General features: G+C 37.1%; 1 protein-coding gene across 1 annotated transcript in view; it reads left to right on the forward strand.

The window, feature by feature from the left end:
- The window catches only part of LOC121441843 (coiled-coil domain-containing protein 178-like), a 309,575-nt gene that overhangs the window by 19,358 nt on the left and 272,995 nt on the right, over nucleotides 1–17,222 (forward strand). The window contains exons 5-7 of the mRNA XM_041643164.1: nucleotides 1–124; nucleotides 8,430–8,572; nucleotides 14,297–14,450. The exon at nucleotides 1–124 is cut by the window's left edge and continues 97 nt beyond it. Of these exons, the coding sequence (XP_041499098.1) occupies nucleotides 1–124; nucleotides 8,430–8,572; nucleotides 14,297–14,450 (421 nt within the window). The remainder of the gene's footprint in view (nucleotides 125–8,429; nucleotides 8,573–14,296; nucleotides 14,451–17,222) is intronic.

Raw genomic sequence — 17,222 nt, forward strand, 5'->3', positions numbered from 1 at the left:
GGAACAAGCCAATGCCAAGATCCAGAAGGACATTGACTACATGACTCACCATGCCCCCCTGCTGGAGTCGAAACGGAAGCAGGAAGTAGAAGCTCTGAGGGACCGCTATCACAAAAAGTTTGAGGTAACTGAATGTGTGTATACTCTCTGGGTTACTCCAAAGTATTTCAACTCTAAGAACTTAATTTGTCTTCTAAAGTTGACCTGGTATTTAACTTTCTAATAACCTACTCAGTTATAATTTATTGATATTCATTTAAACATCTTAGCTACTTATCAATAAACCTAGTACGATTAATAATATTCGTTTGATTCATTAAATTAAAGTGTTTCAAAAAACCTTTTTTATTTTTAAACCATTGTTTGAACTGAGTGAGAAAGTAAGTAAAACATATCAGTAATTTAATCATTGATAAAATTATAAATGTAATGGGGCTTCAAGAGCTTAAATGACCTCAATCACATTGTGAAATACTTCTACAGAAAAATAACTATTTGCAACTGTTCCACAAGTAATAAATTTACCTCATATTAGTGTTAAATCGTTATAAAGTAAATTTAAAAGTCCTTGAATGTTTCCCATGTTTAATACACAGCATCATCCTCTTTATTCCATCACCAAGAAACTAATATTAATTTCATCTACTTCATGAGGAAAATGTAACTAATGTTTTAAAATTATGCTACATATCTTGAATTATAAAATACTATCATACATTAGGCTATGCAATTTTCTTAATCTCCCCTTTCAAGGTAACTGTTTTATCAGATAAATTTGAACTTTTATGTTTAGTTATGTGCATATATATGTCTGGTAATCTGTAGGTATACCATGTGCATTCAAGTGTGTGTGGTGGCTAAAAGGGAGTGTCTGCTTTCCAGAGGTACAGGCAGTTGTGAGCCACTGCATATGGTCCTTGGGACCAAACCAGGCTTCTCTGCAGAAACTGTAATTACTCTTTACCACTGGACCATCTCCCCAACCCCTTACATTGTTTTTATGTTATCAAACAGCTCAACATAGATATAAATTTAGTTTAGTTTAGTTATGTATTCCATCACATAGATATCAAACAAATTTATTATTTAATGTTCTCTCTTTTTCTCTCTCTATGACATCTGGGTTTTTTCCTAATATTTAATGATAAAAGTGAAGCTTGGCTACACACAACAATTTCACACCAATGCTCTCCTTTCAGTGCGCATGTGAACTTTCCTCAGCTGTATGCCTAGTCTTTATTGGGTAGTAGGTGAGGTCCACGTTCTGCTTCACTAGCTAACGCTCCAATGTTCTCCAAAGTTCCTCTGACAACTTTTCTGGAACAGTGGTTATGCTGCAAACTCATTTTTCCACCCTGGAAAATACTGCTCCCTCCTAATTATCTTCTACAATTACATTACTGGTCTGACTTTTCTTCCACTGGGAAGAAGGTTGGATTTACTGGTTGGAATTCTAAGACAGCTCTTTGACAGTGACCAACTCATTCTATATATATATATATATATATATATATATATATATATATATATATCGCCATTTCTAAGTAGGCTGGCTAGTTTTATGTCAACTTGACACAAGCTAGAGTTATCTGAAAGGAAGAAACCTCAATTGAGAAAATGCCTCCAGGAGACTAAGCTGTAATACATTTTCTTAATTAGTGATTAATGGGGCAGGATCTAGCCCATAGTGAGTGGTGTCATCACTGTGCTGGTGGTTTTAGGTTCTATAAGAAAGAAGGCTGAGCAAGTCATTGGGAACAAGTCAGTAAGCAGCACCATTCTATGGCGTATGTATCAGCTCTCACCTCCAGGTGCGTGATCTGTATTAGTCCCTATACTGATATCCTTCAATAACAAACAACAATGTGGAAGTGTAAGCCAAACAAGCCCTTTCTTCCCCAACATGCTTTGGTCATGTTGTTTCTTTACATCAACAGAAAGCCTCAGAAACTAAGCTTCCCTGCTACCTAAATATGGTGACTGCAGTTTATCACAGGAGGCAGTATCTTGTAATCGGCATATTAACCAGGCTAGCTTAATATGAAACAGCAAATTTTAATGAAGGGATAGCTTACAACACCAGGGATCCAGCGATGGGCAGGAAATAAAAAAAAAAAGGACCGGTGGGGCTCACGCCCATCAGATTTATATGTAAACATTAGCCCAAGGAGAACACACCCCCCATTGGGCTGGACTTCTCCTACAGTCTCTGTTATGGATCCAGAAGGAAAGACACTGACCTGAAAGCCAGAAGGAGATTGGGACTCCAGTTGAAAGAAAAGTAAATCCAGCCTTGTTCCAGCAATTCTATTTGACCTTGTCTCAATCCTGAATAACATGGTGCAGGATTGCTCATCAGTCTTGTCTTAGCTATTGTCTATGTTTGTTGAAACCAGTGTCTATTTGACACGTTAATATTTTTCTGTCATTGGCCATGGCGATTACTGTGGGATGCTCAAACAGTGTTGTCAGACAGCCGAAAGAGTAGACTCAGGAGGAGATCACTGCAACAGACCAAGACAACAGAGGACTTGGTGTGTAGATCCTGTCAGATACACTGTGACAGCTCTGCATCAACATGGGAGGGTTTCTTAAAAGCCTTTGGCTTAGGCAAGAAGAACTTTTAAGTTAGAGGATTCTCAGTGAAACACATTATCTTTCACCATCCAATCAGTTCAAGTTCTGGACAGCATCAGGCTTGACCTCCATTGAGTAAAACAGAATTCTGGAGCATAAGTATTTTGACTGCTCATTTCCCTTGAGCAACCTGTGATATACATTTTGGACTTCTGTAGCCCATGAGTTATTTCTTTAATCTAAATCCATCTTTGTGGGCTTCAGTATCTCCTGTTGGACCATTTCCTAAAGAATCCTGGGTAACACAGCCACCTTTGTGGAAGGATGGGGATCTGTCACTTCTACCTTGTGTTGAATTATTCAACCAGAGCTTCATCAACTGCCTTTAACTCAGCTTGCCACTTCTGTCATTCCAGGGGGAAAGTGAGTATGTCCCTCTTAGTTTCTACAAAGGGAGCCAGGAACTGTGATGAGTCTACATTCTGACTGCACAGCACCAAGGAAAAAAATTCCCAGAATGCATTTGAGGCACTGCTAGGCAGGATTACATATATCATGCAGCCATAGTAAGAAAACCCACAGTGACACAGCAAAAGAAAAGTGGTAATTTGAACAAGAAAACACATCTTCCATTTATGAAATGAGCATAACTGACAAAATTCAGGGATGAAAAACAGAATTATGAGCACTGCTGGTACCAAATACCTCCTCAGAGAGAAAAAGAAGCACACAGAGATGTAAGCAACAGGCAGAAGAGCTTTTCAGAGTGTAGCCTCTGGAATGGAACTTCATCATGGATTTAAATCCCTACTCTAAGTATTAAGATCTTACATAATTGTTATAAACATTTGTGGCCTTGCATTCTTTGTACTCAAAACCTTATAAGGATCCATATCCATATGCTTAGTGTGTACCTGAATTAGATAAAAAGGACCAATATAGAGCCTACCATAATGCACATAATGCCTTGAAAATAACATTCTTAAGGAAATTTCTAGCTGTATATATTTGCATGGAAAAAGAAAGCTCTAGATTGACAGAGAGTACTATAAGGTAGGCTGCACCAAAACCCACATCCTATCCATTAGGCTGTGAAAGCTATAAGTCCCAATCTGCCCCCTAAGCCTCCCATCCCTTCCCAGGCACCACAAACTCAGCAGACCTCTGCAACAAACTAGCCACTACACAGAGAGTATTAAGAGGTAGGAGGCTCCAAGATTCCCATCCCATCCTTCGGACCCTACAAGCTACAAGTCCCACTTCAGCCCCAAACCCTCCTATCCCTCCTGCAACCTCAGTGGAACTCTGAAACACAGCCTGCTACTACACAGAGAGGACCAAGAGGTGAGTGATTACCCACCCGATCAAGGCAGGTGGGAGAGGGGCCTGGGCTTTTGTCCCCGTTTTTTTAGGAGAGCCTAGAGATTGGGGAGTTCCGCTTCTCTAGCAAGCCATAGGATGAGTTTCCTGCAGGTAGGCTACTCCAACACCCCTATCCCATCCACTGAACCCTGAAAGTTACAAGTCCCACTCCACCCACAAAACCTCCTGTCCCACCCACCCACTTAGCCCCACAACCTCAGAGGAACGTTGAAACACAAGCGGTAACTACAAAGAGAGCACCAAGAGAGGAACTCTGAAACACAAGCTGTGACTGCACAGAGTGGACCAAGAGAGCAGGCCAAGAGAGACCTCAGTGCTTCCCTGCGACACAAAGAGTAACAGTACAGAGCAGACCAAGAACAGTTATCAAAGACACAGACTGCCTACTGCAAGGATTGGACTAAGAGAGAAAGACACTACCAGCACCAATACAAGAAAGAGATGGGTAGTCGTCAATGCAAGGATTTATCTAAGAACCTAAAAAGCAACATGGTAACACCAGAACCCAGTGGTCAACTAATGGGAAGACATGATCATCCTAACTAAGAAGAAGTAGAAGAAAACGATTTCAGTGTAACTTTATGAGGATGATGGAGGCCTTTAAAGCAGAAATGAAAAATTGTCTTAAAGAAATAGAGGAAAAAAGCAAACAAAAAAATTGGAAGAAAACAATAAATTTCTCAAAGAAACACAAGAAAACCAATAAAAAACAATCAAACAGGTGAAAGAAACAGTTCAAATAGTTCAAGGCTTGAAGATTGAAATAGGGGCAATAAAGAAAACACAAACTGAGGGAATTCTGGATATGGAAAATCTGGATAAACAAACAGGAACTACAGAGGCAAGAATGACCAACGGAATACAAGAAATGGAAGAGAGAATCTCAGGTGTTGTAGATACTATAGACTCATGAGTCAAAGAAAACATTAAATCCAACAAATTCTGAATACAAAATATCCAGGAAATCTGGAACACCATGTAAAGGCCAAATATAAGAATAATAGGGATAGAAGAAGGGCAAGAACTCAAAGGCACAGAAAATACATTCAACAAAATCATGGAAGAAAACTTTCATAACTGAAAGAAGAATATCCCTAAGAAAGTACAAGAAGCTGACAGAACACCAAATACACTGGACCAAAAAAAAAAAGTCCCCTTTCCATACAACAATCAAAATTGAATACATACAGAATAAAGAAAAATAAAGAATATTAGGAGCTACAAAAGAAAAAGGTTGAGTAACATATGAAGACAGACCTATCAGAATTACACCTGATTTCTCAATGAAATCTCTGAAAGACAGATGTGCTGCAGACAATAAGAAACCATGGTAGCAAGCCCAGACTACTATACCCAGCAAAGCTTTCAATCACCATTGATGGAGAAAACAAGATATTCCATGACAAATTAAAATAATACATATCTACAAATCTAGCCCTACAGAAAATACTAGAAGGAAAACACCAACCAACAAATCTAATTGTACCCACAAAAACACAGGCAACAGATAACCTTACACCAGCAAACCCCAAAGAAGAGTAACACACAAACAGTACTTCCAAAAATAACAGAAATAGCAGTCACTGCTCATTAATATCTCTTAATATCAATGGCCTCAATTCACCTATAAAAAGACACAGGCTAAGAGATGGATACTAAAGCAGGATTCAACCTTCTGCTGTTTACAAGAAACACTCCTCAACCTCAAAGACAGACATTACCTCAGAGTAAAGGGTTGGGAAACAACTTCCCAATCAACAGGACCTAAGAAACAAGTGGATGTAATTATCATAATATTGGACAAAATAGACTTCAAACTAAAATCATTTAGAAGATATGGAGAAGGACACTTTATTCTCATAGCAGGAACAACTCATCAAGATGAAGTCTCAATCCTGAACATCTATGCCTCTAAAGCAAGAGCACCCACATTTTTTCATTGGATATTTCTTATTTTGATGACCAATTTCTTGAGTTCTTTGTTTTGGAGATCAGATTTCTCTCTGATGTGGAGTTAGTGAAGGTCTTTTCCTATTCTGTAGACTGTCGTTTTGTCTTGTTGATCATGTCCTTTGCTTTACAGAAACTTTTCAGTTACAGGAGGTATCATTTATTAATTGTTTCTCTCAGTCTGTGGAGTACTACACAGCAGAAAAAAATAATGGCATCTTGAAACTTGTAGGCTAATGGATGGAGCTAGAAAACATTATATTGAGTGAGGTAACTCAGACCCAGAAAGAAAATTATCATATGTACTCCATCATAAGTGGTTTTTAAACATAAAGCAAAGAAAATCAGCCTACAAATCACAATCTCAAAGAACCTGGACAACAACAAGGACCCTAAGAGAGATGTACATGGATCTAATTTACATAGGAAGTAAAAAAAGACAAGATCTCCTGAGTAAATTGGGAGCATGGAGTCCATGGGAGATGGTAGAAGCGGAGAGGAGAGGAAGGAGAGCAGAGAAAAATGTATAACTCAATAATATCAATTAGAAAAACCTAATAAGGCAGTCTCATGGCAACAAAACAGCATATATAGACATTATCCAAGGTCCAAGGAGAAAATAATAAAAATAAATCTACCAAAATTTTAACTAATTTGCACCTCATACTGGATCCTAGATTTGATGACAGTGTAGTCAGATATTATTTAGCCTATAAACAACTTATCATTGCAATATCATTTTAAATACCCAGTCTGTTAAAAAGGAGAGAGATTCTTAAATGAATTCAAGCTTATACTTTCAATAATAGAATCTTGTGAAATTTTTGAAAAAAAATTATTAATCTCTCTCTCTCTCTCTCTCTCTCTCTCTCTCTCTCTCTGTGTGTGTGTGTGTGTGTGTGTGTGTGTGTGTGTGTGTGTGTGATTCACTGGCTCTTATCTCTCAGTCTGAAATAGCGATTCTGCCTCTAGGAATCCTCAGAATGAGACTGTGTGTGTATGCCACCGCATATATATATGAAAATATTATGTAAAATATTTACAAAATAGTCCTTTAACATAGCAGACAAATAAGTCACTCCATGAACAACTCTTTTTAAGAGGCCAGAAATGACTTGACATTAAGAGATGTAGGTATATTGCTTAGTTTGTTAATAAAATAAAAGAAAAAATATGATTTTTACAGAAATATCTGTGAGATAAGTTTGTCATAATTAAAATGCTAATGTCAGCATAAAACATATACTTATAACCTGGTGTGTGGTGGTGAGGGTGGGAGAATGTAGGTTCTGAGGCCAGGCAAGTCTACCCAGCAATACTTGGTATTTTTTAATCAAAAGTTTATGATAAATAAATAAAATGGAAACAGATTTCTTGCATATAAACAAAGAATTCTTTTCAAAATTAATCCTATTCCTATTAACCATTGAAACCCTGAAGTCATTCCAAGCAAATGTGGGAGAAAATGGGTATGTATAAGATGTGTGCTAACGAGACTACTTCTGCCAAAGTGACAAGACAATAAAATGATATAAAAATATTTTAAATGATTAAATAAAACAATTTTCTTATATGTGAAATTTCAAGTATAAGACCTTTCCTCACAGAATATTTGTATTTCGTATTTAAAACATCCGAATACAGGCTTGAGAGATGGCTCAGAGGATAAGAATACTTGCTACTCTTGTGGAATATCAAGGCTCAGAACTGCCAGGAGCTACAGCCCCAGGACCTCCTGGAACTACTTCCAGGCTCTCTAGGCACTGCGTATGCAGACACAGATGCTCCTGTGTTCTGTTGGTGGAAATTAAAGCTATTACTCCTTTTTTTTATTCCTGAGAGTAGTCTGCCAACGGCATTCGTGAGAGCTCTTACCTTCCTACTCAGCACATTATCTCCTCAGCAGAACCTTTGAAGACAATAATAAAGCTCGTACATCTTCTCTGAAGCTCACTTCATCACAGTGGGGTCTTTGTATTCCTCACCCATGCTCATGAAGTTGTGAACAACGTCCATGTATGTGCCTAGCCGTGAAAAGAACAGTTAGCGTTATGTTATGTGATTCAGACAAGAGAGCTGGCATAGAAAACAGACAGGATTGATGGGCCAGGAAGGAACTGCTGACGACATTCACTGATTATTAAAAGTCTGTTATTTTGGACTGTTAAGGAAGATAGCTTTCACTATTTCTGATTGAAATTTCTATGCTACTGCATGTTTTCATATTTCTCTGTAATGTAATAATATATGCACATTGAAAATCAACATGTTGGAATGGTTTGAAGGACGATTTTAATATGAGCACATGAAGCTGTAGCTTTTATACGTGTATAGCACTGTTGTCAATCAGGGCAAACATGGAAAAAACATGGAGCACTATTTCTAAGGAGCACACATTTAGAGCATCAGTTGCGGTAAGAAAATATGTGCTAGCAACTGTAAGCCTAGATTATGAGTGACACTGAAATATTTTGAGTTAATCTTCATACATAGATGGGCCAAATGTTTTTCATTTCTAGGTGATGGAACTATTTAGGGGTGTTCATGAAAAGCTTAAGGAGTCGATAGAACAATGTGAAGGTGCAAAGTCAAAGTTCAAGCAAATGAAAGAAGAAAATGCGAAAGACATCCTCCAAGAGGAAACAAATATAGAAAGCTACAAGTAAGAATTCCCCATCAGCACTATGTGTAGCATCTAGAAATGAAACTTTAACCAAAACCGCAACAAATACCACTGCTCAAAATCTTTCATAGCGCATAGAATTTAAATTGCTTATGCCTCTATTATCACCAAGTTTGACAATGAAAATTTGAATATTTGATATACAAATTTATTTATATATATCCACAAAGCAGTATATTTTTATTAAAAAATTGTCATGTATATATCATTATATTTCATGAAGATAAGGTGTACCCTCAATGTATATCCCTCTCCCCTGTATATACAAGTGACTGCTTTGCTTTTAGAGAAATGAGATATCACATATTATAAATTAATGCAGCAACTATATGCATAGCCATTAATTTTTTAACTAATATTTATTTTCTTACTAACAACAATATTTTAAATGCATAAATTATCTCTTGTTTATTAATAATTGAGATTTTATCTTCTGGTATTAATTTCTAAAGTAAATGTGTCTTTTGATATCTTGCCATCTTGGTCACAGCATCTATTTCTGTGATAAAATACCATAGACAAAAGCAGTTTAGGGAAGGGGGATTTATTTCATTTTACAGCTTATATTTCATCATCCAGGAAAGTCAGGCCAGGAAATTGAAGGCAGAAGCTGATGCAGAGGTCAAAGAGAAGCACAATTGACTGACTTGCTCAGCCTGATGTCTTGTAGAGCCCGGTACCACTAGTACAGAGGTGCCACCACCCACAGTGAACTGGGTCCTCACATATCTGTCATCAATCAAAGCAAGACCACAGACTTGCTCATAGGCGAATCTGGTGGGGACATTGTCTCAGTGGACATTCCATCTTCCAAAATGACTCCAGCTGAGACAAGATGACATTGTTATTTAAGTGCTTGTTCAAAATTCATAATCTAATGCTCAGCCCAGAACTATTAAATATGAATCTGTGATTTGAAAAGATTCCAACACAATGTTAGAGAAATAAAATAATATTATTACTGGCTTTTGCCACCTTTTCAGTTAAATATTGATGCAAGATTTTAAAATTCTATCATTTGGCAGAGGGGTTGGGCAGATGGCTCAGTAGGTAGGAGTACTTTCTCAGCAAGCATGAGGACCTGTGTTTAAATGCCCAAAATCTTTAAAAAAGAAGGGAGTGATTGATTGGTCATGTCTTTAACCCTAACCTTGAGAAGGCAGACAACCAAGATAAAACCGAGACAACTACCTGTTCAGTGAGTTTCTGTCTCAAGGCAACAAGGCTGACAATGGCAGCGAAAGACACCAGATGTCCTGCTCTGGCCTCCACATGGACATATGTATCCACACATATATGTACATGCATGGATGCACATACAATACAATACAATACAATACAATACTTACCCACCAAAAGTGGCATACTCATCGCTTTAGTCATGCCTTTGAAGGTACACTCTCAGACGCATGCAAGTATAAAGTAACCATGATGTCCTGGGATATGATTGGCCTCTTATCACTACGAATCGACTTTTTCTGGTTGCTGTAATTATTTTTCCTTAAACTTATGCATAAATGTAATTTTATTAGCTGTTATTTTTATTAATATTTAGAAAATATTTTCAAGTTCCAATGTGTTGGAGTATCTATGCTTTGGAGTCACCTAATAAACTTCACACAGACAAAAACATTTTGTCTGTTATAGTAAGCATGATTTTAAAGTCAAACCACTGAAAACACTCACAAATCATTGCTGCACCCCTTGAATATAAACTATGTGACCCATTTTCTTATTGAACCGTTGTTCATGTTGCTACTTATTATCATTTCATTCTCCTTTATTCTCTCTATCTGACTATAATTCTGTTTTATTATTTTGCAAGGTACATTATTTGCCAAATTCAAACTTACATTGTTGAGATTCAAAACATATAGGATACTCTCAATATATTGATTAATGAAAAAAATAATTAAAAGTTTGCTTTATTTATCCATTGCCACTAAATATAGCAGTTGTTGATTATAGGATGTTTTATTTCATAACCTATAAAAACATTTTTATTATTTTTTAAAGAAGAATATTTTTTAAAAATTAAACTTACCATCAGGACAACTACTTCTTCCCCTTTTGTGTCTTGGGCTTTTCATCATGAGTCCTCCTCGGCCAATAGATCTCTTAGAATCCATCATGAGTCCTCCTAGGCCAATAGATCTCTTAGAATAACAGCTTTAGTGAGGTTCTCTTAACAAACTGAGGTTAATTTTGAAAGAAAAATTATTTTAATACAAATAAGACACACAGGGGCTGGAGAGGTGGCTCAGAGGTTAAGAGCACTGACTGCTATCTATACCCAAGGACCAGGGTTCAATTCCCAGCACCCACATGGTGGCTCACAACTGTCTTGAACTATAGTCCTGGTGAATCTGATGTCCTTTTCTGACTTACTTGGGAACCAGGTATGCAGGTGTTAAAAGACATGAATGCAGAAAACTACTAATATACATAAAATAAAATTTATAAAATAACATAAATAAATAAAATGTTGTACAGTCTTTGAATTTTAATTTTTTTAGAGTGTTAGTCGTGTGACTTTTCCACTGTCTTTTTAAAGGTCACCTATGTACTTGAGACCTTAATGATTTATTATTTATGTATAGGTCTATACGTGAATGTGTGCTCCCAATGTTCAAGTACCCAAGAAGGCCAAAGCGGGTAATGCATCCTGGAGTTCTAGATACAGGCAACTGTGGACCACCCTGCTTGGGCCTTGGGAGCTGAACTCCTGTCCTCTAGAAAAGCAGTGAGCTATCGTAACCACTGAGCCATCTCCCCAGGCTTCCTTATGGAGACTTTGTCTATTTCATTTTTATAACACTCTAGTTATAAACTACCTTCCCAACTAGCTAAATAAAATGAAAGTCAGTGTCGTCTAGTTGATTTTGTCCGCCTGTTATTTTCCTGGTTATTCTTTATTTATCAAATGCTAATCTTTTGGTGATGTAATTTATATAAAATTTATGCTATTTTTCTATCTTTCAAGTCTTCCATCAACATTGCCCCCTGTGCCTGTACTTCTGTGTGTATTTGGGAGTGGAAGACTGTTCAGTAACACACCAACAATAATATTCCTTAATTAATATGATGTAGTCATGTTCTCTGTCTTGCTCATGCTAAGTTGTACAGTGATTCCCCCAAAATGTTTGCTTTCTTTATTTTTCTTTATAAATAATTATAGACTCACAGAACTCTATGGAGTTCTTAATTCCCTTCTGTAGGCTTCTCCTATTGGGAAGATCTTAGAGATTAGAACTAGTATAATATCAGACTAATAAAGAGGCCTTGTCCAGTTTTCACCATGTTTTTACATGGACTCAGAAGCATGTGGGGGGACTGAGTGTGTAGTTCTATGTAATCTTCTCTTGTGTGTAAATTCAGTAACTACTGTGCCAATCTATATATAGAACTGTTTCATCTCCTATGCTACCTGAGGTTTGTTCCCCTTGCTCTTTCTCTGCTCTTCACCTTCAGAGCTTCATCATTTGGACATGTAACATAAATATATCTTGGAACAATCAACGTTTGGATTCTTGTTTTCTTTTTCTTTTTTAATTAAACATAGTGCCATTGAGATTAATCCATTTTGGCAGTTGTATCAAAAAGGCCTTGGAATTTATGATTCAATGTCGTCTCGTGGTGTGGATGTGCTGGGTGTGTTTACTCAACCACACTTTGAGGGGGGGCATTTGGTTAGTTTCTAGTTTCTTGTGAGTCTGATCAAAACTAATTAATGTGCAAGGTGTGAGTGTTAAGTTTTTATTTTTCTGGAATGCCTGCCTCTGAATATAATTGCCAGACTGTATGCTAAGTATGTCTTCAGTTTTAATAGAAACCACAAATTGGTCCAGGATGTGGATGGAAAGACCATTTGACGACTAATAAGATCATTTTTTTTCTCCCAACATAATATTTTTAAAACTGATTTGTATACTTCATACAGGGTACACCAATCATGCTCCCTCCCCATTCCTCCCCAGTTTACCCTTCCACCCTTGTACCCTCCCCCCAAAAGAAAAAAAAATACAGGAAGTCCAATTATTGATATACATATACTCATTAAAATGATCAAATTCCAACAGCCAGCCCTTTAATGATAATTGAGTCCCCCATCACGCACATACACACCCCAGAAGTCATCAGCTGTGAAGAACTACACATTGCATCTCTATCATAACTTTTAAGGACTCTCTTCAATCACTTTCTGTCTGGACTGTTTCTTTTCTTTGGGGGGTGGGGTGGCAAGGTTGTCACAGAAGCTGTCAATGTCTCTCATCTCAATTACAAATCTACAGTCATATACACACCACTGCAAAAGAAGCTTCCTTGCTCATAACAGCCAGCAACAGAGTGGACCATGGACTTCCACATGGTTTCAGGCAGCAACATGAACATCCAGGCTCCAACATGGTCCCCAGAGGAAGCAGGCACCATAGGCCTAACATGATCTTTAGCAGTGGCACAAACCACAGATATCAACATGGTCTCCCGTGACAGCCCAGATCACACACACCAATATGGTCCCGAGTAGCAGCACAAACCAAGAACACCAAAATGGCCTCCAATGGGAGCCCAGATCATGTTCATCAACAATGACCTCCAATATCAACACATATGACCCTTGGCATCAGCATGGCTATGTTGGTGTCCCTGGTCTGGAACACCACCTGAGATCACTTTTTAAAAGAAAAACAGAAAAAGTTCAGTTCCTGTAGCATGTTTGTAGCACTGAAGTTTTAGTTCACACTTCTTTTGCATGTTTTCTGCTTTAGTTTCTGAATGTTTTATAAAGTATCTAGTCCAGTGTTTTTCCTATCTGGTGTAGATAACTCTTTCTTAATAGAGGATGCAAACATTTTTTAATTAGATTCAAAAATTGCAAAGATCTATGGTTTATGGAAGGTTTGCCTTTTGATCTCAATGGGGATATTTTTGTGACAGATGTGTTAAGGGTTGTTGAGATTTAATCTGCCAAATTTTTTTATAGGTGTAGTGTCATGGAAAATCTCTTGTCCTGATTCTTAATTCAAAGTGTTTTCTTCTAAAATATTGTATGCAGTTTTACATTTTACACTTGAATGCATTAAGTTAATGGTGCATGGGATTTAGTCAAATTGAGTTTCTTCTTCATTCAGTTTCTCCTTGAGCATTTATGTCATACTGCTTTGGTTGTCACATTGTTTTGTGAAATATGGTCAAGAAACAACAAGCCTTATTTCCATGATTCTACTTGTACATACTGGGTCCTGTTCCATTCCCCTACATGCCCGACACTTCCAATACCACCTTTGGTTTTTGATGAATAAACTCATACAATAGTTCTTGACAATAGAGAGAATGTGAGTGACTTTCTCTGTTTTATTCTCCTGTCTGTTACAGCTTAGTGGATGTGAAAATGGTTATATTTTAATGCCCGGTGACTTTTCATCACTTTATTACCCAACGTTTCCTACAAGATAATCTAAAACAATTCCTCCCAAAGAGTCAATTAATATATGCATAAATTTTCTCTCTATTCTTTCCATTTGGAAGCATAAATACTAGTTTGTTTTTGTTCTTACTCTTTGCTTAATATCCACAGTCTTTTAGGAATTTGCAACTGCCATGGAATGGGGGAATTTTTAGAATAAATTCCACCAATTCCTAGTAAGTTTGGGGTTAATTTTCTTTTCAACGTGGATAAAATCATCTTTGCTTTTACCTTAGGAGAGAACTAGGTAAGCTTAGCAACCTGCAGGCCCACTACTCAACCTCGATTGAGTCTGTGAATGTCCACATTGACGAGGATGAGGAGATAATGACAGAGATGCTGAGAGAAACAGAGAGCACAACAAATGAACTATCAAATTTACTGAAAACAGTGAGTTGTTCGTATTTTCAAAATTTAGAAAACCGTTTTAAGCTAGAAATAGTACATTTTCTTTGTCAGTTATTGAATACCAGTCAATTTCCTGCCTGCATTAGTTTTCTATTGTTAGAGAGCAAAACAGATTTGGCATCTGGACAGAATGCTTATTTCATCATTAATTAAAATTTTATTTTTGTTAATTAATAATTGTTATGTATAATTATATGGCTTAATGACATTTTAATGCAAGTATGTCATGTGCATTGGCGACAAGCACCTTCCAATACACTCTCCTGCCCTGCCTTCTCTCCCATTTGTCCTTTTTGTAAATAATATCCCTTCTGATTTATATAAATGCACATGTCTATATGTGTGTATATATATGCATATATATGTGAGTGTGTGCATGCATAAAGATGGTATTTGCATTTACTTGTTTGACTTACTTTGCTTAACATAATCATCTTCAGTTCCATTAATTTTTCTGCAAATGCTATGGTTTTGTTCTTAATTATTCCTGAATATTTGTTCATTTTTTTTTTAAACAGGAGACAACAATCGAAAAACCTTGACATTTTAAAGAGCTTTTGGAGTTAGAGAGAGATTGTGGATATTATAGAGAGATTTAAATTTGGAAAAAGATTGGGTGTTTTAAAGAGACAGACGTTTTAAAGACTGGGACTTTTGAAGTTATTTATGTTTTATACTGAAATATTGGTATTGGCATTCCATCTTAGAAGCAGGTGAAAATGTCCTATTTGTCTAGTGGAGTGTCTGCATGTCGAAGGGCAAGGGATCAGTTGTGCAGGCTATTTTTTATTTACTTGACAAAAGCTGGCATCGCTGTGGAAGAAGGGCCCTCAATTGAAAAAGACTTCTACCAGACTGACCTGTTGGCAAGTCTATGGTGAATTTTTTAAACTGATGATTGATGTGTGAGACCCTAGCTTACTGTGGACTGTGCTACCCACGAACTGGTGGTCCTGGTTACAATAGAAAAACACGCTGAGCAAGCCATGAAGAGAATTCCACTGAGCAGCATTCCTCCATGGCCTTTGCTTCATTTCTTGCCTTGAGTTATTGCCCTAACTTCCCTCAGGAATGGAATATGAAAGCTCTAAGATGACATAAACTCTTTCCTCACCAAGTTGGCTTTGGTCATGGTGTCTTATCAAAGAAGCAGAAATCCTGACTAAGACACTGTGGATGTAACTTCTCAAAATGTGTAATTCATTGAAAGATATAAGTATAAGCACTAGGGACATGTAGGAGTCCAAAGATTACTTATTATTATTCAAATAATTACAATATTTAAAAGAAGTTTTTCTGCTGATAGTTCAATTAGTCATCTGTGAAATGTTCCCCAATTGATGAGATATTTTCATAGAAGATAAAATTAGTTGCTAAGCCTGTAATCTTTTATTTCATACATCATTTTTAAACTGGCAACCCTGTACCTCCTTAATTTGTTGCAATAACACAATATTGTTCATGTCAGGGAATCATGAAAGCATTAAAAAGGTTCCTAATAGTTTTCAGTTATAGAAATTGTTTGGGCTACACATTCCAGGGAAGATGAGAGCATGATGAAAGTTAAAATATATTAATTTTTCAGCATGTCTTTCATTATAAGCTACATTTTCAGCAGCACACATCAAGTATTAGTTAAAAGCAGTGATGTGCATGATCATCAAGCCTTGTTTTTTTTTAATTTATTTATTTATTAAAGATTTCTGCCTCCTCCCCACAACCGCCTCTCATTTCCCTCCCCCTCCCCCGATCAAGTCCCCCTCCCTCATCAGCTCGAAGAGCAATCAGGGTTCCCTGACCTGTGGGAAACCCAAGGACCACCCACCTCCATCCAGGTCTAGTAAGGTGAGCATCCAAACTGCCTAGGCATCCCCAAAGCGAGTACGAGCAGTAAGTAGGATCAAAAACCCATTGCCATTGTTCTTGAGTTCTCAGTAGTCCTCATTGTCCGCTATGTTCAGCAAGTCCCGTTTTATCCCATACTTTTTCAGACCCAGGCCAGCTGGCCTTAGTGGGTTCCCGATAGAACATGTGCAACTGAAACCTTCAGTACAAGAGAAAGATAGGATTTGTGCTGCTTATGTGCACATATGGATTCACGGAGAATTGATTTTCAGATTTCAAGGCACATTTTCCTCCCAATTTAGAGTTTTTCCCTTTTTGACCTAGACTCTTCTTCAATCTGTGCCATCCTTAGTCCTTAGCTCTATGCAAACACATTTCTCCATGTCTTCTCTGTAAATAATAGCGTTAGTGATAGCTTTTGAAGATTCAAGGGTCCTAATCAAATTACTTTAAATGTGAAAAGGAGGCTTTCTTTGAGTTCCTTTTCCTTATTTTATGCTATCACATATTTTACAATACTTTCATACATGTATATAACACAATTATAGTCCTTGGAGATTTCATATATGGGTACTGTGTTTACATCTTTTCCATTATTCCCTCTCACAGCTTCCTCATCTCTGTCTCAGGTTCATGGTTTCTTCCTTAAGTATTATTATAATTATATATGTGCATGCACGTATATATGAACGATGCTTACTATTATATAAATTAATGTTGCTGCTGTGTGTATTTGCCAGTGCTGGGTGCTGAGGATTGGATAATCTGAAAGAGGCTCATCTATGGATATTGATTCTGCCTTTTTGGCAGCATGGAGGTCTTCATCTAAGGATAGTACCTATGAGAATTCCCCATCCATATTAATATGGCAACTGGTATTATTATGATGGGTTTGTTTAGGTGACTATA

Source organism: Microtus oregoni, unplaced genomic scaffold (assembly GCF_018167655.1).
Source record: "Microtus oregoni isolate MIOR12 unplaced genomic scaffold, Mior012 000082F_ref0000272, whole genome shotgun sequence".
Classification (NCBI taxonomy): domain Eukaryota; kingdom Metazoa; phylum Chordata; class Mammalia; order Rodentia; family Cricetidae; genus Microtus; species Microtus oregoni.